Source organism: Salminus brasiliensis, chromosome 22, assembly GCF_030463535.1.
Source record: "Salminus brasiliensis chromosome 22, fSalBra1.hap2, whole genome shotgun sequence".
Taxonomy (NCBI): Eukaryota; Metazoa; Chordata; class Actinopteri; order Characiformes; family Bryconidae; genus Salminus; species Salminus brasiliensis.
Window position 1 is genome coordinate 11,327,063 of NC_132899.1, and position 22,260 is coordinate 11,349,322.

Consider the following 22,260-nt stretch of genomic DNA (forward strand, 5'->3'; position numbering starts at 1 on the left):
TAATAAAGCCAAACATGCACAATCATGCATCCTGAGCAGTGTGCAGCGCTGAGCCAAGTTGTTACTAACATTGACTTTTAGCTAAACGAAGAATATGAGGAACAAGAAGTACACATATTGCTGAAGAATGACTGAGTTGTGATAAAGCTGTCAGAGGTTTTGAAAGTTGTTTGTTTATGGTAGGTAATGCCATGTCTATTTCCAGTTCGCTGTGTGTTGTAGTTGTGTCACTAACTAGCATATATTTACAACACAAAAGCTTCTTGTCCTAAAAAAGTGCTTTTCACAAAACATTACCATATCAGTACCAGTACTATATTTTATTTAACTAATTAGATATATATACACATAGTAAGTCATAAGTCATAGTGTGAGATACCACAGAACACCATTTAAAGGTCTTGTGCAATCCATGTTCAGAAAGATCAGATTTGATGTGACGTTACAAGGGGGACCTATTCAGTATTAGGCAGGGGGGTACTAATATTATGGCTGATTGGTGAACAAATAGTACCTGGTTCAGTAATGAAAAGTACATTGGAATGATTTTAAGGTAAGTGAGTAAATTTGAAGAAATGGCAGCTACACGCTGTTGTGCGAGCATTTGGCAATGAATTAATCCAGCAGACATGGTCCAACATCTTATCATATTAACGTACACTGCATAAAGTTGTCATAAGGAAGAGGTTTGTGTGTAAGAACGATGAAATGGCATTAACTACAGCCCATTTGTACATACACACACAGCCAAGCTCAGCTCCCTGGCACCATCATGCTGGAAGAAGAAGACTAACCGTGGGAGGGCAGACATGCCAAAAGAAATGAACAGCAGTCTCGGCTGCAGCCTGCGTGTGTTGGTTAATCCCATTTTGGAGGTGTGTGAGCCTACACTGGAGGCTTCCTCAATTCTCCAGCTGGATATATTGCAGTTACACCCTAAGTTCAGCCATCCAAACCAAATGCCCTTGTTAGTCACAACCTCTCTTCTTCCTTTCCTCTGTCCATCTGCACTGCTTTCCCTGACGCCCACCCACCTCTGCTTCACCTCTGTGTAACCCTATAAAGACGCCACAGCCTGTCAGCTCCAGCACACACACCTGTCAAACCCACACACACATGTGTGAACTGACCCAGAACATAGCGTCCTCAGGTCCTCCTCGTTTATCCGTAATCCCTTGCATGCCCATAAGCCCTAGTCTGGTGGCCCAGGTCTGCATGTAATGGCACAGTGAGACCCCTCTCCACAGGCCAAAGTGAGGGTGTACTGCTGTCACCATGGCGAAATAACCATCTCGTCATATTGGAAGGATTTATTAAAATTGAAAAGCACTGTTGTCAGGAGGGATATATGTATGCTCCTCAGTGAGTGGGAGGAAGAGTCAGTTGTTTCATGCAGCCGTCCAACAAAAGCGCAAGAAACAGCTATGAGGCCCAAAATGCGACAAAACAAGGAAATGCATGATGGAGGGATTAGAGGAAGGTAAGATGAAAAAGAGAACGGGAGGAGAAGAGAAGTGTCCAGGGTCTGTTGGTTTGTCCTTGCCAGAGTGATCAAAACTGCCGGAACCCGGAGAGTGCTGAAATGCTTAGCTCGCTGCTTTGATGATTTTGTGATGGAGCACTGGGTGTATCCTTCTCACTCCCTTAGATATAGGGATGAAGTGAGAGTTATTCTCAGGTACTCTTTTTTTTTCTTTCTTGAAAGAGCCAAAAAAAAGAGAGAGATAGACAGAAAGCTGCCCACACCCATCATGCCTCCACTGATCAGCCTTTTTCAGTGAGATAAACTGGGTCATGGGGTGTCAATCACAAAGTTTGAGTAGGATGATTCTAATGGGATTGTAATGCACAGGTTATTCCTCAATTCAAATGTTTGTGGACACCCCTTCTAATGAATGCATTCAGCTACTTTCAGCTACACGGATTTGCTGATGTGCGCACACACACACACAGCTTTTCTAGTCCCTGTGGAGAAGGACTGCTAGTACAATAGGACTCTCTGCAGAAGATAAACATGAACATATTGGGACCATGCCTAATGCCATGTGTGGGATAAAGGGCTATTAAGCCGCCAATATCCTGACCTCACTAACACTTTTGTTGCTAAATCAACCAAATCCTCAAAACAATGCTTAAGAATACCTGAACAGTAGAGGCAGTAACTCCAGCAAAAGCAAGATTAACTTTTTTTTATTACCCTTGATTTAAAAAGAAACAATAAATGAGCAGGTGTCCCAATACTTTTGTCCAAATGGTGTCCTGTTGTGGAAGGCATCCTCATTATAGCTTGAAACGTTTAACAGATGTTTGACATGTGCATCACCTATTTTTATTACCCTTGATTTTGAAAGAAAAAATGAATGAGCAGGTGTCCCAATACTTTTGTCCAAATGGTGTATTTGTATACCTAAATGACTGGAAATCATTATTATTCATGGAAATGTACAAGAGCACACACCTATTCTTGTATTGGTGGCAGTGGTGGCTCAGTGGCTAGAGCACTGCGTTCTCTATCAGAGGGTTGTGGGTTTGATACCCTAGGTTACTAAGCTGCTTAAAGAAGGTCCATGACCTCTCTGTTCCAGGGACGCTCAACACTCCAGTGCATTCCTGCACTTTCTCACTGCACTGGGGACAGTTGAGGCTCACTGATTAGCACAATGGAATATTGATCACAGGTTTGTGAGTTCAATACCCAAATTTGCTAAACTACCACTGTTGGGCTCTTGAGCAATGCCCATAACCTCTGCTATAGACGATACTCTTTGTGCTGTGGACAGTGGTTACTCAGTGGTTAGAGCACTGGGTTATTGATCACAGGGTTATGTGTTCGATACTGTGGTTTGCAAAACTACCACCGTTGAGTGGCCCTTAACCCTGCATTCTGACCCACGCACTGTTCCGCTGTGCTGGGGGCGAGTGCACTGGGTTATTGATCACAGGATTGTGAGTTTGCTATGCAGGTCCATTAAACTACCACTGTTGGGTCCTTAAGCAAGATCCTTAACTTTACTGCTCTATGAGAACTTAGCATGGCTGACCCTGCACTCTGACCCTGACTTTCTAAACTGGGATGTGCAAAGAGAAGTATTTGACTGTACTGTACAAGTACAACGACAATAAATGCACAGTATTATTATATAATATTATAACTTCTCTATATTTCTTTTTTTGGCCTTTTGAAACAAATAAGATTGCCTTGTTACTGTGCTGGTGCCAAAGAGAGATAGGATATAGAGGAGAAAAACAATAGTTGAAAGAGCAGAGCTCGACTTTACAGAATAAAAAAAGGGTTTAATTAGAAGTGCTCATCGTGTGACTCCCACAAAATGAATCACATGCACACAAAGACTCAATAGATTGTCCGTCATATTAATTACTACCCCCAGGGCAGAGGAAAGAGCGGGTGTTGGAGGAGTGAAAGCATGACCAGGCAATGAGCTCGAGAAGCAGATGTTCGGAGACGCTCCTGCACAGAGGGCTATGGAGGGTACCCATTTCATATTCTCTCTCTCTCTCTCTCTCTCTCTCTCTCTCTCTCTCTCTCTATTTTTCTTTCTCCTTCTCCTCTTCCTCTTACTGGCTCATTTATTAGGCCTCCATTAGTCTTCTGCTCCAGTGCTAAAGCGTCACTTACTCCAGTTTGGAAGCTGTCCAGCTATGGCCATTAATGATGAGTGGCACATGCTGCCTCTGTGACTGCTTCCTCCCAGCAGATAGAGATACATGACCGAATGGAGCTAATTTCTGGATCTCTGGGACTTTTCAAATGAATCTGCTAATTGATTCTTTTTCGCACTGGCTGACTAACTGGTCATTCTCACACAAATTACTCCACAGGACACAGCAGGAAAAGTGCTGCATTGCACTTCAATTGTATTGCAGCAAGAATGGACTGTTTCATTAGTTCATTAGTCAGGTTCACACCACTTTGTTAATGTAGTCAACCACGCAGTGCTAGGACACATTTTTGTCATCTTTTTTGGTTGTGCCTACCCTTGCCTCAAACTACATCATCTTTTGTAAGTAATCTAATATTTTAGAGGTGAAGTAAATGGCTGTATAAGGCTGGTATACAGGAAGTCTAGCCTTTGGTATACATTTTAAAAGTGTAGGTTTTTCTTTCTGTCTCTTTCCACATAACTCAAAAACAACACTAAAGCTCACATAAGCATGCCAGCCCAGTAGGGGGCGATCACACCCCTGCTGAAAATACCATCATGGCCAGCTCTTGACCAGCTTAGGGTATATTTTAAACTGGTCTACAGGAATGACCTGACTAAGATAAACAATCAGTATGACCAATGTTGACCATGCTGGTTGATTAGCATGACCACGAAACCACCTCAATATTCAACATGCACTATGCTGATTTAAGAGCTGGTTAACCTGCTGGTTAATCTTTCCAGAATAGAGGACGTGTTCGCCTGAATGACCAGCTTTTCAACCACCTTAAACACAAAAAGACCAGCTGAAACCAGCTACTAGCAAAAGCTGGTCTTTAGCTGGATTTTTCAGCAGGAACTTCACAAGGTTTGTCATCAAATTCATCAAATGCCAATGTGGGTTAGCTTTTAGCCTTTCCCCTACTCACTTCCCTGGTTTGGCTTTTCATGTCGTCCCTAAAAGCTGGTACTGCCCTCTCTGGTATGTGTTTAGCTGTGATGGTAAAAGCTAGTCTCAGCTAGTTTTAACTTTCAGCATTGTGTGAATCCCCATGCTCCCTTCAGCTATTACTTTGTCACTTACTGAGTTTCAGCCCCTCCTCTGTAGACACTGGCACAGGAAAAACGGCGGTCATGAGGCTGGTTCACATAGCAACCAGTATTCCCATAACTAGTGGATGTGGATGTGATGTGCTGCTCTCTAGTATCAACAACACTATGTTCTTCAGCAGTCACTCATTTTGCCAGCTTTGACTGGTGCTTTCTTCAGTGGACTGGGTTTAGGCACATTTTGAGGGTGTAAATATAACGAGCAGGTCTTGGGTTTTTTTAATTGACCTGTTTTTCAACTCTGTTCTTGGTTTGTCACTTCCATGTACCGAACTCTCATTATTCAACTACGCCAAGGAGAATACAGTTTTACATTTAGTGGTTAACATGTACTATACAGGTATCATTGAATTTATACAGTTTGGAGGCTGTAGATATAAATGTTATTCTGCAGGATTCAAGTGGGCTGCTGCTGCTGCTGCTTTTAGCTAGACTACATATTTGTGCCCACGTTTTGTTTGCTCTAAAAGCTAACGAAGCAGACTTTGCATATTAAACATGCACAGTCGGCTGCATTTTGGGTAAAGTGGAAATTCTGTATCTATTTGAACTTAATACATTTGCCTTAATACATAATGCAGAGTTTATCCGTGTGATGCAGCTACGCAGTGGAGCCAGAGTGGTGGCTGAGAGTGTAGGTTCGACTCTGGAGCACAACGTTTTCAGTGTTCAGAGTGTGCAGTGTTGCATATACGCACCTTCCCCTGAGGAGCTGCTGATGATCGATTGGTCACTGACGCACAAGAAGATGGTGCGTCTGTCACTCTGAGTCATTCCAGCCTGCCCACGCAAGATTCACACTCACACACATGCACACACACACACTGAGGTCACAGTCTGTTAATGCAGCCCCTTGCCCAGTCATGTTGCCCCAACATACTCTCCAGCATCAGAGGATCTAACGCACCATTTGTTGCTGTCGCACAAAAACCTTGTTTCTTTAAAATGTCAATGTGAAGAACAGCCACCAAATTCACATTAGGTAAAATATGAAAAATGCCAAAAAATGGAGATATAAGTATTTTGCGTGGCAACAACGCATTGCAGAGCTATAAAGCCTCATACTGCAACACCACACTCACTACATTACACCAGTAGATACACTCCAGCAGTACAATACACCCTCGCTGTCTCTCGATCTCTCTGTATGTCTCTCTCTCTCTCTCTCTCTCTCTCTTTCTCTACCTTGTTCTTTGTGCCCTCCTGGTGCCCGTTGTGCCAACTGCCGCTCATAACTGCTACTTGCTCAGTTCATTGTTCAGCGGGGAGCAGATTCATCACAAATAAATAAAATAAAGAGGTTGAGAAAAAAGCGCAGACGGCAGCAGCGGAGTGCAATCTGTCACCCACCTCCCCTCCTCTCTCTCCCTCTCTCTCTCTCTCTTTCTCTCTCCTTCCCTAAATCTCAGCCTCTCTCAGCCCTTCTCTTCCAGCCAGAGCTCTTCCGTTCAGCACTGCTTCTTTAAATTTTCCCGCTAATAGCAGCGTAATCGTGTGTGTGTGTGTGTGTGTGTGTGTGTGTGTGTGTGTTTTCATGTGTGGACGTGGTCCTGAAGCTCTTATGTGATAGCAGGCTAGGAGAATGCTCTCCTCGGTTGGTCGTGTATGGTGGCGAGTTTGGTTTGGATCCATTTAATAGTGAACTGGGACAGGGTCCATGCTTAATCTGCCTTAAGCCTGCCCTCATCTTCATGCCGCATTAGCCCCCACAACTTACATCATCATTTTTGTGCCTTTTCCAGCCTGTGCCTTTGTGTTTTGCAGTGCTCTTTAGTGCCCTTGGCTCTGACCTCTTCATGTTCTTCAGTCTTATCTTTTCTCTTCAGGACACAGCCCTCCTCTCATCCACTCCTGCATTCATGCAAGAGGGTGAGGCAGAGAGGAACACAAGGGCAGGCAGGTCATGCATTTTTTTAAAGAGAAACATGGAGAGAAGCAGGCCAAGGCAGAAGAACCGCAGAGAATTCACAGACAAAACAGCAAATCAGCTCCGGGAGCAAGTCGGCAAGTCTGCTAATGCTGCCGCCAGGGCTTTGGGGAAGAATAGCTGAGAGTGGAGAACTAAGCAAAGCCCTGGCTGTGCTTCTGGGTTTTTGTTGGGGCGTGCGCATGCATGTGTGTATGTGTGTGTCTCTGAGTGAATACGAGGGAGAGGGGTGCTCCATATGAGATTAAGGTAGAGATGTAATGCTTTTTGCAGACAGTTTTGACAAAGGCCAGTCTGCGAGCGTAATCTGACTCCAGGGCCCAGCCCGAGGATCATTTCATCACACTGAGAGGGAGATAAAAAGATAAGGGGAGTGTAAAAGAGAGCGGGAGAATTGTTACATAATCTTCTCCCTTTATTTAGCCCAATCAGACGGGTTTTGGTGTTCTTTGTTCCTCTTAACTGATGTGGCTGCTTCAGGCATCATTTCTCAAATGTGTCCTTTTCACCCCTGAATCAGATGATCCTTCCACACAGCTTTTTCGTCTGGTATTATAAGTCACAGTTTACTTTCCCACTATGATTTTTTCTAATCTTTTGAGCAAGGCCATCAAATGCAGATTCACACTATATGAAAAAAGTATTAAGACACACCCCATAATCATTGAATTCAAGTGTTTCATTCAGTGCCACTGCCACAGGTGTACAAAATCAAGCAGCCCAGGCCTGCAGTCTTCCTTTACAAATGGTGAAAGAATAGGTTGTTGCTACAATCAGTTTGTGAAATTCTACCGTCCTACATGTTTTGCAATCGACTGTGAGTGGAATTATTGAAAAGGGGAAGAGTTAAGGAATCATAGCAACTCGTAGCAGACCACGTAAAGTTACAGAGCAAGGTTGCTGAGTGCTAAGGCACATAGTCCCCTGGCATTTACAACAGCTCAAAAACTGTGTGCCGGAAGCGTCATGGCATGGGTGTCCATGGCTGATCAGCTGCATACAAGCTTTATGTCACCAAGCACATTGCCAAGAATTGGATGGAGTGGTGTGAAGCACCTTGCAACTAGACTCTGGAGCAGTGGAAATGTGTTCTGTGGAATGACAAATCACACTTCTCTCTCTGGCAGTCTGATGGATGAGTCTGTGTTTGATTAATGGCAAGTGAACATTACCTGCCTGACTGCATTGTGCTAACTCTAAAGTTTGGTGGAGGAGGGATAATGCCATGCGGTTGTTTTTCAGGAGTTGGTCTTGGTTGCTAAGTTCCAGTTAGCATTTCATATTTTAGCATTTCAATACAATTTTGGGCAATTGTATGCTTCCAACTTTGTGGGAACAGTTTGGGGGAGGGCCTTTTTTCTGTTACAGCAGGACTAAGCACCAGTGCACAATGCAATGTCTCTAAAGGTATGGTTGGGTGAGTTTGGTGTGGAAGAACTTGACTGGCCCACACAGAACCCTGACCTCAACCCAATCGAACACCTTAAAGACAAACTACAACAGAGATTGCAAGCCAGGCCCTTACATCCTCTGGATGAATGGGTAAATCTTCCCATAGACACACTCCAAAATCTTGTAGAAAGTCATCCCAGAAGAGTGGAAGCTTTTATAGTTCATATATATATATTATATAGTGAGTGTGTGTGTGTGTGTGTGTTTAAATATTAATGAAATATATGAATATACTATATGTCCAAACGTTTGTGGACACCTCTTCTAATTCATGCATTCAGCTACTATAAGCTGCACCTGCCGCTGACACAGACGTGCAAATGCGCACACACACACACACACACACACACACACAGCTTGTCAATAGAATAGAATAGAATAGAATAGAATAGGACCCTCTGGAGCAGATGAACATGAACCTAATGGCATCGTGCCTAATGCCTGGCCACCCAGCATTGAGCTGTGGATCAGTCGTTCTTGTCGCTGAATGCAATCAGATCCTCACAACAATGCTCTATAATCTTGTAGAAAGCCCTGGACAGTATAGACAGTTGCTCCGACAAAAGCAGGATAAACTCTTTTTAATACCCTTGATTTCGGAAGAAACAATGAATGATATAATGATATGATGAATATCCCAATACTTTTGTTCTTATAACTTACATCCATGCTGAATTTTAGAGCTGAATTTATCTAATTTAAATACAGAACAGGGAAGAGTCATTGTTTCACAAAAGAACAGTACACTGAGTAAAAGTGGACTCAGGTGGGTTTTGGCATGAACAAGCCCTGCCTTAAGCTCATCAGCAACATTCTGTGCTACGCTTAACTGGAGCTGATTGGTGTCTGAAAACAAAAAGAAAAATAGATGAAAAGAAACCTAGCTTTCTGTATTGCTAATTCTCAAATGCAAACTTCTATGTGTCCATAGAATTGCTTTTAAAAACAGGAAGAAATCTTACTACTGCGGGGATGTTAATATTTTAATGTCTTTACCACAAAAAATTAAGTTTTCATTCCATTTGGGATAGTATCGATATTTTTCAAGACTTGCCGTTAAGTTGATAGGCCCTTTATTTAATCTCTTGCTAATATGACTTACCATACTGTATACTTGGCAATTGTGCACTGTAAAATATTTTATCTGTAAAATTACAGCACATTACACAGATTGCTTTAGAATTGCTCACTGTTCTGGGATCGGGATGCGGGTTAACATGCCGTGTCACACTGTTTAGGTTCCATGTTGTGTGTGAACACCTCAGTTAGCACTGCTATAGGGTAATGACATACAAGTGGACATACAAGTGTTTATAAATTTTAGCATTTATAAAGCACCCTGGCATCTCCATCCAGGGAAGCACGAGAGGACTCTTACACAACCTCCAACCTTCAGAGAACAAGTGTTCACAAAAGCACAAAAGCGATGAAGTGCAACATTCCTGTGTGGCCTCAGAAAGCTTTCATCGAGCAGATTTAGCAGATGGCATCGCTTCTCTGCCACTGTGACACTATGACACTGCAACTTTTCTCCGGTGTTTGTTGTATGAACAGTGCTGATTTTTATATGAGATCCTGGGTCTTTGTTAGTGCACAAATTTCTGAGGGTTTATTTTAGGGGTGCTGTATATATGCACCACATGGATCAAAGTATTGGGACACCTGCTCATTCAATGTTTCTTCAAATCAAGGGTATTCAAAGAAGTTTATCCTGCTTTTGTTGGAGTAACCGTCTCTACTGTCCAGGGAAGGAAGGCTTTCTACTAGATGTTGGAGCATTGCTTGGAGGATTTGAATGCATTCAGTGAAAAGAGCGTGATTGAGGTCAGGATGTTGGATAATCACCACCCCACCTCATGTCCAACTCCACAACAGATCTGAGCATTCGAGGCATGGACTCCTCAAGACCTCTGAAGGCATCCTGTGATATCTGTTACTGAGACGTTAGCAGCAGTCCTGTAAGCTGTGAGGTGGAGCCTTCATGGATTGCATCAGTAAACCCTAAGTGCCCATGACCCTGTCGCTAGTTCACTAGTTGTCCTTTATTGGAAGACTTTTGGTGGATACTGACCACTGCATAACAGGAACACCCCACAAGACCTGCCTAGTGTTTTGGAAATGTTCTGACCCAGTTGTCTAGCCATCACACTGTGGTTCTTGTCAAACTGTCCCAGATTCCTATGTTTGCCCATTTTTTCTTCTTTTAACACCTTCATCACCTTCAAGAACTGACTGTTCACTTGCACCCCTTGACAGATGTCACTGTAAATGATAATAATCAATGTTTTCCACTTCACCTGCAAGTAGTGCTAATGTTATGGCTGATCTGTGCATATAGATAATTTCATAAACTTGTGTTGAAATAATTAAAAAAGGCTGTAAAAACAGTTATTGCCATCAGACCACCAATTCCATCAGTGCTTGCCTAGTTTCTTTGTTTGTGGTTACGAAAGTAAGTATGCAAGGTGTTGGCGATGATGTGTGTGTATGAGGGGGTGTGGGTCACAGACCACAGGGTTATGCTGCTTCAGGTCCAGATGGTTGATTTGGGGTGAAGGTGCAGTCTGGCTGTAAAGTCTGCTCTAGTCATGCAGCTTTTGCCCTCTTGCCTCCCTCCATCTCCCTGTGCAGGACGAGTGTGAATTAATCTAAGTGACAGGCCAGAGAAGCCAGTGAAGACACAGTCTCACGCATTGGAGAACAGAGAGACAAGCACACACACATACACAGAGGGACGCATATCTAGCTCTCTTGCTTGCATGCTGTTGCTCTGCTTTCAGTATCAGCACTTTTTACTTTAACATCACTGCAACAATCTTACTCTACCCCCCTCCTCTCTCTCTTTTCTCTTTGTCTCTCTCTCTCTCTCTCTCTCTCTCTCCCTCTGAGTGCTGGCTCTCCTGCGATCACAGCTCTTCTCACTCGCGCTCTCTCTCTCCCTCTTTGAGTGCTCAGTACTCTCTCTTTCTCTCTGCGGGTCTGCGGCTCTGTACGTTAACCTTTTTTTGCCCTAGTCTTTCTATTGCGTGCGGTGCTTGGACCCCTCGTAGCCTTTAGCGGTGCGGCTACAGAAGCAGGAGCCGGATTCCTGCTCTGCTGGGCGGATTAAGTGGAGTGGGCACCTGGCAGGCGATCAGTGGGCACAGGCTGCCAGCGCTGGCTCACATTGATTGAGGGGGATTGGAGGACTGCGGGAATTTTGGCCAGGAGGGAGCGAGTGCAGGACAGGGCCAAAAAGAGCCACTGGACCGCATGGTGTAATGTGCACATCTGCAGGGGGTGAGTGAGTGTGCATGTGTGTGGATGTGTGTATATGGAGAAGATGTTAAAGTTAAAGCAGGTGTGCTAGGGTGCTTTGGCTCCGAAGATTCTGGAAGCAGATTGTGTTGGCAGTGGGCAGTGCACTGCCCTTTCCATGGTTTCCAGAGTTTTAGGATGGGTCTGTTGTGCGTGTTTGGCCCTCGTAATCAAATTCCAGCTCTGCAGATGTACCACGAGAGCATATACCACACACACAGCTGGATTCAACACACCCTTACTGGAGTGAAATTGCACACTGTGGTCTTTTAACTGTTTTATCGCTCTCCTTTCGACCCGCAGGTACTTTGGCATCTTGACATCTTCCGCAGAAGCTTCCGCCAACTGACCACACACAAGTGCATGGAGGACTCGTGCATCTTCTGTGCTCTGAAGGTAAGTGAAGCTCTGACACTTCTAGGGGTCGGGGTGGAACAGGTCAGGAAAAGAGATGCTCTGGAATGAGAAGGTGGATAGCTGTTTGTTTTGGCACTGTTGCATATATTATTTGTATATATAAATTGGTTAGCTTTGGTTTTGGTAGTGCCAGAGTTGGAGTGCATGGTGCATGTGAGGACAATGCACCTTTTAGACAGATTTTACTGTTTGTAAAGTGGTATGATTTGACCTTTTGACACTGAAGGCCTGTTTAATCTTTAATAATTGTAGAAGTGCTGCTGTAAAGGGGGGCTTAATGACTTCCTTGTTGCCCCAGAATGGAAATGAACTCTTAGAATCATCATTACAACCAGCATCACCCTCACAACCATCATTATTTCTGACTTTCTCCCCCTCTCCCCCCACTCCTCATCGCTGCATCTGTTGAAAAAGTGGTTTTCATTTCTCACAGTTACTGAAGAAAGCAGCGAGCGAGGAGGTAGGGTGGGTTTGGGGAAGCGTTTCATGTCTTTTTTGAATGACATATAAACATCTTTGCCACACTCAAAGTCCTGCAGTTCTGTTGCCTCCAGGCTAAATGCAGAAGTGCTATTTATAGGCCTTGCCTAGCTGGAAGAAAAGCTAAAAGCTGACATATTTCTTTGAGTGATTCTAATTTTAGCTTCAGCATTGTGTTGAAAAACCTTCTTCCTGTCATCTTGTAGTTGGACGTTTGTTCCCGAAAATAACAACACATCAGCCTGCTGCAGACGTTTGTTTTTTTTTTGCTTCACTGGATAAAAAGGATAGGAACAAATTGAGCACCTAAGAAAGGGGCTGATGGATGGAGGTTTTTTCCCATCCTTCCATTTTCCTTTAGTTTTTTTTTCTCCTACTCACTCACTTTGTTAGCTTTAGTCTGCTGCCTGTGCCAGTCTCCTAGCTTTGCCATTGGTCATGGACTCTTTTCTCTGAATTTCTGCCTGCTTCTTCAGCTGCTTGTGGTGTCTGAATGTTGCCACGGCTACCTGTTACCTTGGCTACTCCTTGCTCTGATGTGTCCCCTTTACCCCGCCCACCTGTTGCTGAGAAGGCCTCTGTGGTTCCCTGGCTGTGCGTTTCCACAGTGGCCTGCTGTGGTTCAAAATAATATTTTGGCCAGAAAAAACATGTTTACAGCTTTCCCACCCTTATTCCTAATGTTGTTCATTATCCAAGAGATGTTCTAAAGTCAGGCCTTTAGAAGATACTATTATGTTATAGTGTTATATTTACTCTCCCACAATTTACATACACCCATCCCACTGGCAAAATGGGAAAACAATGCTTACTGAGTTATCACCACCAACTTTGCTAGATACCAGGCCTCGTGACCTCGACTTTTCCTCTGCCAGTGTCTACAGAAGAGGAGCTCAAACTCGGCACGCAACAAAGCGAAAGCCGTGAGAGCAAACTGGGATCCACACTAGGCTCCCTCGAAAGAAAATGGACAGTAAATCGGGATAAATTTACTGTGAGGTGGCAGAGAAAACCATTATGTTGGTCTTTTCTGTGGAGAATTTTTTCTTTTTTTCCATAGTTTCCTCTGTTAGAATTAAGTTGTGTGGAACTAAATATGGCCTATGTGACATCAGAATGGACAACGAACCAATCATGGTTAGCAATATGTTTACAACACCTGTGAGAAAAAGCTTAGATGAACTACAGGAATTATCTAGCGGAGTTAACCTTAACTCTGCTAGATAATTCCTGTAGTTCATCTAAGCTTCTTCCCCTAGCACACAGCGCGTCCCTAAAACACAGAAACACTCGTGTTAATCAGCGTGCATTTACCAGTTATACCGGCCACAGGCTTGCTTGTTTAAGCTTTGTTTGCTGGTTTAAGCTTCATTCTCAACATACTCCTGTGATACTGCATACGGGGCAGTGATGGCTCAGCGGTTAGAGCACCGGGCTATTGATGGCAAGGTTGTGGGTTTCATACCAGGGCTTGGCAAAACTGCCACTGTTGGGCCCTGGAGCAAGGCCCTTTACCCTCTCCTGGTGCAATGGCTGCCCACCACCCCGGGCATGTGTGCTCACTGTCACTGTGTGTGTGTTTGATCACTAGTGTGTGTGTTCACTGCATAGAATTCCATCTGTGTCCAACACTAATGGTGATTATGGTTGTCCTGTCTTGATGTCTTTCTCTTTGTATTTACTAAAACAGTGTGGAAATGTTCTGTTTTGTTGTCATTGCCATTGCTTCTCATCTCATCACCTGAGTTTCTGGAGAACATTTCTGCCGTTGTAATTTATGGATACAAACACAGCTGCGCCAAAGAGGCTGATGGTCTCTAGCTTCTTACTGGTATTTTCTGCTCCACCTTAAATGATGTGAAACTTACGGGAGGCAGAATGAAACTGCAGCACTGGTTTAAGGTGGAATTTCAGCTTCATGCTGCGACATAAGCACGCGACAAATGTTTTGTGTTGTTACGTTCTTTCAAATTAGATTTAAAGCATTTTATATAGTCAGATCCAGTGGAAACAGGACACATAATGTGTCACCACATTATTAAAACATGCAAAAAATGGCTATAATAACAAAAAAAGTTGGCTAGCATTTTAGATATGCATTTTTATATACTTATATATACAACATCTGCAATGCTACTGAGGGGTGGGGGGTTGTTTATATTGCCATTTCGATGCCACTGCCAATTATTTTGTGATCTGACAGGCCCATCTCCCAGTTCTGAGTGGGCTTTAGTTTATGATTTGTAGAGCATTAATGCATTAATGTATAAATATATGTTGAATGTAACATGGTAAATGCTTTTTCTTTGGCCAATCTTTAGTATTAAAATACGTTTAAATATTTAAAACCAGTAGACTTGGCATGCAGTTCATTGGTGGGGTATCTATTACTTAGCTGCTTTATCTTCATAGCAGTTCATGACTAAAGAAGCAAACTTTGGTCACCAAACTGGTCTTGGCTGATCATTTGCACTTGAGACAAAAATTTATTTGATTTTATTGTGAAACTATGGCTTGAAATAGACTCTTGCACATTCCTACAGAGCTGGCTGGTCTATTGGTGACCATGTGGACTCTTCTGTGTGGTGCTACGTCTATTTGGAAGTCTTTGGGACAGGAGAGCTCTATTAGGCCTTGCTGAGCAACGTGAGAGTGACTCAGAGGAGAAGCCGGAGAACAGTCTGTGGAGGCATATGAAGGCAGAGGAGCCTTATGGTGGCGAGTGAGTGTGTGAGAACCAGAGAGAGAGAAACTGCTGTCGGAGAGGTTGTGACAATCTTGTATTGGCAGGCTAGAGGAGGAGTTACGTGTGTGTGCATGTGTGGATGTCCATTTGTCGATGTGTGTGTCCATGTGTCAGTGAATGAGACTGAGGACCATGTTGTGGTTTCTAATCCCTTAAGGCTCATTATGTTGGTCTCTGTGGCTCGTATGTCCAATATGAAATTCATTAGTGTAATTATGTGTGTGAGTGTGATTGAAATTAATGGAATTCTTTGCTGTGATTGAGTTGTTGGCCCTCCTCGTCTCTCTCTCTCTCTCTCTCTCTCTCTCTCTCTCTCTCTCTCTCGCTCGTTCTCTCTCCCCCTTAATTAAGTGTGTGGGTGAGGTGAGGTGCTGAGGCAGCAGGAACCATACAAGGGAACCAGGCTGTGGCGATACAAGGCTACACCATGATGCACACATGCACACACTCCCAGAAACACACACACGCTTTGATTTATGGGTGTTCACTGTGATTTGCCTCCCTCTCTCTCTTTCTCCTCTCTCTCTCTCTCCCTCTCTCTCACTTTCCCCGTTCTCACGTTCTCACACGCTGTATTAATCCTCTTTGCATGCATTGATGGAATTTCCATATTCTGTTAAAAATAGAGCTTCTCTTTTCCAGTCTTACAATTTGAACATTGAACACAGAGGTTTAGGAGAAGTGATGCTTTGGAATATTTTATTAATTAAAATGAAAGTTATTCCGTTTAAATAATCACAATGACAGAAATCTGCTTTAAGGGCGCATAGTGATTTTAAAAGTAATTAAGTACAGAAGACAACTGCTTACGAGTTAAATACCATTATAAATGTTCATCTGTGTTATGATACAGATATAATAACACAGATGAACATATATTAACATAAATGGTATGCTAATTTATCAGCATAAGACCACCATTCCCATATCAGTTCATCATTGATTATAATGTTGATCTTATTTTCCCTCAAGAATGACATGAGTCAACATGGCTAAAATCCGTCCCCTGATTGGCCTCCGTTTGCCCTGCGGTGAAGCCCCTGGTCTAGTGTTGCCTGACTCAACGAGATGGCCACTCAGGCTTGTTTAGTGTCCTCTAGCATGGCTCCAGGCCAGTGCTCTGCTGTGACCCACGGTGGGAATGGAGCTTTCCTCGAGTGGCCCCCAGGCCCCCATATGGAAAAGCATGGCATGTAGCGTGTCGCCTCTCTCTGGGCTCTAATGGTGGGCCGTTAGTGCAGGCTCATGAAGCCTGAGCTTCAGTCGTCACAGGCTCCACTCTCCAGCCATCCTCTCAACTGCTACGTTATTGAAATTTAATGATCTAACGCTGCTAATGTGTGCTGCAATATGGTCCTCACTGCAAACAGCAAATAAGTGAATATTCGTGTTGTGTATGTTTATTTGAAAGTGCTCTCACTGAGGGAATATTGGAATCACTCACTGTTTCCGGTCTCTCTCTCTCTCTCTCTCTCTCTCTCTCTCTCTCTCTCTCTCTCAGAGATATGAAGTTGAGCTACATTCTCAGAAAGCTTCTGCCAGACTATAAAAAGCTTGTCTTACAGCTTTTTTGCTGCACTTATTTTAAGGTCTTTTGTTATTGCAGTACTGCAAAGCGCACAGCAACTGCCCTTGATCGCACACCTTTAAAAGTAGTGTGACATTTGCACTGGTTTCAGTAGATCTGTCTGAATGAGGCACTTGTGCACTCTTCTTAGCTAGTGGTTCTTCTTTGCTTTTGTAGTGGGGTCATTCTAAGATTCTCATATTCTTAAAATCAGAGGAAAGTACTGGGCTCTGAGTGGTCCAGTGGACTAAGGCACTGCTACTATCACTACTATGAGGATTGCTGGTACAAATCCTGGCTTGGCAGCTCAGCAGCCAGAGCCTGAGAGAGGACATTGCATAGGCAGTGGTTGCGCTTGTGTCAGAGGAGGTATCTGTCAGCCTCACCCTCTGTGTGTTGGGAGCGTTACATGTGATGGGGAGATCAAAACTAGCTGGCCCTTTCACTTCTAATGTGGTTTTAGCTCCAGTTTGGTAGTCAGCTGAGATGTAGATTTTTTTTCGAGGGAGCCCACCGTGGATTCCAGTGCAGTTTGAGCTCCTCTTCTGTAGACACTGTAGAAGAAAAGTTGAGGTCATGAGACCTGGTTCATGTAGCAGCCCATATTTCCTAGCAAAGTATGGTGGTGATGAGCTGCACTCCAATAACAACAACGCCAAACTATCGGTTCCTCCAGCTCTGAGGAAGTTTTTTTTTGCCACTGTTACCTTTTGCTCACTGGAGGTCTATATTTGTTATGTTTTTGATGTTATTATTATTATTATTATTATTATTATTAGTGGATTTCTGTAATGCTGCTTTGTAACCCTAGACAGTTAAAAAGGTAAAAAGTGCTTTGATCCATTTTGTAATTGAGCTTTTCCATTTAAATATTCACTATTTAAATGTCACTAACAAGGGTGTTGGGTCATGGATTATTTAAAATTGTGTAAAAGTAGAGAACAGTAAGGTGTATACAGAATATGTATATTTATGTTCCTAAATTAACAAATAGTCATTTATGTTTGTCAAGTTGTATTTTATTGTTTTTAAGGTATAAAAAAAGGTAAAGGTGCATGTATTTGTCACTGTAAAAAAGCTAAATGTGTCCTCCGCATTTACCCATCTGTGGTAGTGAACACACACACGCACTAGTGAACTAGGGGCAGTGAGTACACACACACACCTAGAGTGGTGGGCAGCCAACTCCAGTGCCCGGGGAGCAGAGAGGGTAAAGGGCCTTGCTCAAGGGCCCAACAGTGGCCCGCAACCCTGTTATCGATAGCCCGGCGCTCTAACCGCTGAGCCACCACTGCCCACTATGCTGTGCATAAAAAAGCAGCATTCCAGCAGTGGCACAGATGGTGTTTTATTTTCATTTGAAACTTATTGAAAGATTTTTTTAAAGTATTGTCTGTCTAATGAAAGTAAATATATATATATTTAAAATTTCTCAGAAATGTAAAAATACTCAGTAGACAAAATGTATAATTAAACATTAAAGGTAAAGGTAAAGGTAAAGGTGCACGTATTTGTCACTGTACAGTGTACAGCGAAATGTGTCCTCCGCATTTAACCCATCTGGTAGTGAACACACACTCACACACACACATGTGTTAGGGGCAGTGAGTACACACACACACCCAGAGCGGTGGGCAGCCAACTCCAGCGCCCGGGGAGCAGAGAGGGTAAAGGGCCTTGCTCAAGGGCCCAACAGTGGCCCGCAACCCTGTTATCGATAGCCCGGCGCTTTTACACAAAAATCTGTAAGCAGATTGTGTTTTCTTTAGTGCAGTTTTATTTCAAAAAAGGCAGTTTAGGGGAACTGGACTGGTAGACCAAGATGAGTAATTAGAACTATTCTTCTGCTGGAGAGACATCAGACAAAAATAATACATTTTACATCAGTGAACATTTATTTTAGAAGTAAAATAAAACATGCAGAGCAAATATAAATACAGAAATGTGTGTATTATGTGTTCATATATTATATATATAATATATTTAGATACGGTATCATATGTATTTGTTTGCATGTGTGTGTGTCTACTTGTCATTGGCCACTGGGGCTAAGGTGTGACTTTAAGGAGCCCACATTTTTGCCCTATCACTAGGTGTGAGGGAGCTGCAGGCTTTCTGTCCTCTAATGACTCTCAGCCTTACTGAGGCACCGCAGCACTGGCTAAAATCTCTCACACTTTTCACGCTCTCACACACACTTCTGCAGACATACACTCACTCGCTCACTTCTGCTATTTTTTCACCAGCAGCCAAAACCGTGTGGAAGTGGGATACATGTAGTTCTCTGCTCATTTTCCTACCTTTTTTTTAACAGCAGTTCCTGGAACCAACGGTGAAATTTCCTGGCTGTGCACCAGAAACCATGCTGAACCAGGACAAGCTTTAACAGGCTGAACCCGTGCACCGGCTGCTGACCTGTTTTTGACAGTTTAGTGATTGGCAGTAAACTGACTTTGAATTGCAGGTCATTGCTCTGAGCTACATTACTTTAAATAATTAAAAAAATGTATTTCATTAAAATCAGATTAAAATTAAAATGTGCAAATAGTGCAGGCAGAGCATCTTTAGTAATTAGGGTCCTGCCTGGAATGTGGGTAACCTAGTGTAATCACCTTGTCAGTCAGTCTGTCCGCTGTCCATAAATATTGCTCATCTGCTAAAATGCAATGAGCATCAGAGATTGTAACACATACAACATTGTAGTGTGAAGGTGGCGCTATACACTCTTAAAAAAAAAAGATGTTACAAAAGGTTAATTGAACAATGTCTTAGAAGAGGCACTTTTGGTTTCGTAAAGAACTATTTTTGTAACGGAGAAATGTGGGTGTGAGAAATCTTTAATAGGCTTAACTAATCTTCTATTGATGTAAAAAATCATATCTGATTTAAAGGTTCTTCACATTCACACACATTTCTATTACAAAAGTTAGTTTTTTTATGGAACCAAAAGCGGTTCTTTTATGGCATCACTCAAAGGACCTTTTGCAGCACCTTTATTTTTAATAGTATAGGCAAACTTCAGTTATACTGGATGTGGAGCTAATATGCTGTTGGAGTGTAAGACACTACTTTGCAATACTGTATCGATTCTCAAAAAATTTTTATTAAAAATCAGTTTTCAAAAGTGAGTCTTTAGACTTTTGCCTTGCATCACAGTATCGCAATACATTGCAGTATATCGTATCATAAACCCTGTATTGTGGTACATATTGTATCGCCAGGTACTTCTATGGTGCACAGCCCTGATATGCAGAGGATATAAGACTTGCCTTTGAGGGCTAGGTTTTTGATTTTGGAATTTCAGGGAATTCATGGAAATTAATGGCCATTATTACAATATTTTGTATTATTCTGTATTGTATGAATTAACTAAGCTGGTCTAATTGTACAGAAAGCCTCTAGCAAACATAGAAATAGAGGTTGTGACAATACCGGGATTGAAATGGGTTAACTGAATTCCTATATTCACTCATGCATCATATAATTTCTTATTTTTTTCTATTCATCCTCTTGTGTGTTGTGTGTGTGTGTGTGTGTGTGTGTGTGTGTGTGTGTGTGTGTGTGTGTGTGTGTGTGGGTGTCAAAAATAGAGGCCAGTTGTGCTCAGAGGCGTCTGCCAGTGCAGAATTTATAAAATAACTAATTTAACAGATGATAAAGGTTCAGAAGTCTCTTTAAAGCCTTAAAGCATGTATTCTCAGTTAAAGGAAGTGTGCTAATAACTACATCTCAGCAACTCAGTTTAAAATTTTGCTTACAGCATCATCCTGACCTGTGACTGGGTGTTTAAGCACACTAAAATACTTGAAAGCATGGCTATTATTGGTCAGTTGGATTCCAGCAGGCTTTTAACAGATTCAGCTGTGGTCAGTTGTCAAGACGCTTCACTGGTACATCCCCTCTGAACCCTGAACTTTTAGCCTGTGTAATCAGTTGGCCACTGGAGCTGCTGCTCATGTTTCAAAACAAGTATAAAAACAGGTTTATGGGTTACTGTGTTCTGTGTTTACTGTGTGTGACTATGTATATGCAGGTGGTGTTGGTCATTTGAAATTAGGCTATGTTTCACTCAGTCATCTCCAAATTGATATTAGAACAATATTGAATATATACCGATCAGCAATAACATAATCGTTTCTGGCACAAAAGCATTAGCAGCAGATCTTTTGTCCTGTAAGTTGTGAAGTCACGTCAATGAGACGTAGATACTGACCACTATATACAAGAAAAAAACCCAAGACCTGCCTAATGTCACTATTCTGCCCTTTTCTAAATGCTTCAGATTCTTATGTTTGCCCATTTTTCCTAATTTTTTTTAACACCTCGCCTTCAAGAACTGACTGTTCACTTGCTGCCTAATGTATCCACCGCTTCACAAATCCCACTGTAGATGAAGATAATCACTGCTCTTTACTTCATTGTAGTGATGTTATGGTTAATGTTATTGGCTGATGGAACAGTATTTGAGATCTGACAATAATCATCTAAAAACTCCTTCATTATGTCAATTTGATCTCACTATGAAAACTGTACATCATGGACCTCGTACAGCTGAACCTATATAACAGGCCTGATCATATTTTTTTTTACAGAAAAATGTGTGTGTGTGTGTGTGTGTGTGTGTGTGTGTATATATATATATAATGCCAAATTTGCCAAATTAACTTTTCTAAGCAGTCGTAACTGCATGATGTCAGAAACTGATGTAGAACTGTATGCATGGAACTACATCCCAATCGAAGTATTACCAATTGAATAAGACTGTCTGGAACACATAAACATCAACATGATCAGAAAGACATACACTATATGTCCGAATGTTTGTGGACACCACCTTCTAATGAATGCATTTAGCTATGTTAAGTTTTACCCATGTGTAAATGCACACACAGCTTGTCTAGTGCCTGTATGAAAGCATTGCTAAATAGGACTCTCTGGAGCAGATATTGGCACTGTGTCTAATGCCAGGTGTGGGCTAGAGGGGTATAAAGCCCCCAGCAAAGAGCTGAGGAGCAGTGAAACTGTGTTCTCTGGAATGATGGTGCTCCTCACCTTAGTTAGAGATGAGGTGGGGTTGTGATCACCCAACATCCCGACTTCACTAATGCTCTTGTTGCTGAATACAGTCAAATCCATACAGCAGTGCTCTTCTAAAGCATTTCTCCCATTGATTCCAATACTTTTGTCCATGAAGTGTATCTGGGCTTTAACACTAATAAGCCAAGGATTTAACCCCTGCTAGAATGGACGAAGCTTGTGTGCTTATTTATAAAAGATATATATATATATATTATGGAGAAAAAATATGATGTTTATTATATTACAGTGTCACAAAAAATGTAAAGTGTTATTTTCACTTACTTATTAATAACATCGGCTCAACTTGACCCTCTGTGTGCAGCTCCCACACACTGCTATGTGTCATCTTTCACAAATAGCTAGAGTTTTTTTCAGCTTGAAGTGTCTATTGACTTGGAACAGCTTTCCCTTTTTCTATGTTAGCTTGGCAGAAGGGAGTGGCAGGCTGTTTACTAGATTGTAGTTGTGTTACCTTGCTTTAATGTGATTTGCTCAATATCGCATTAAGAATAGAGATGCA

At 42.4% G+C, this 22,260-nt stretch overlaps 1 protein-coding gene across 6 annotated transcripts in view; it reads left to right on the plus strand.

Annotated features, from left to right (window-relative positions):
- Window positions 1–22,260, plus strand: part of usp54b (ubiquitin specific peptidase 54b) — a 134,904-nt gene that overhangs the window by 57,132 nt on the left and 55,512 nt on the right. For 5 of the 6 annotated variants that reach the window (XM_072667213.1, XM_072667216.1, XM_072667218.1 and 2 more), the window contains exon 3: window positions 11,755–11,847. In XM_072667213.1, coding sequence (XP_072523314.1) covers window positions 11,755–11,847 — 93 coding nt within the window. Of the gene's footprint in view, window positions 1–11,304; window positions 11,434–11,754; window positions 11,848–22,260 lie in introns of those variants that run through there. The other variant, XM_072667217.1, reaches the window with a different exon arrangement.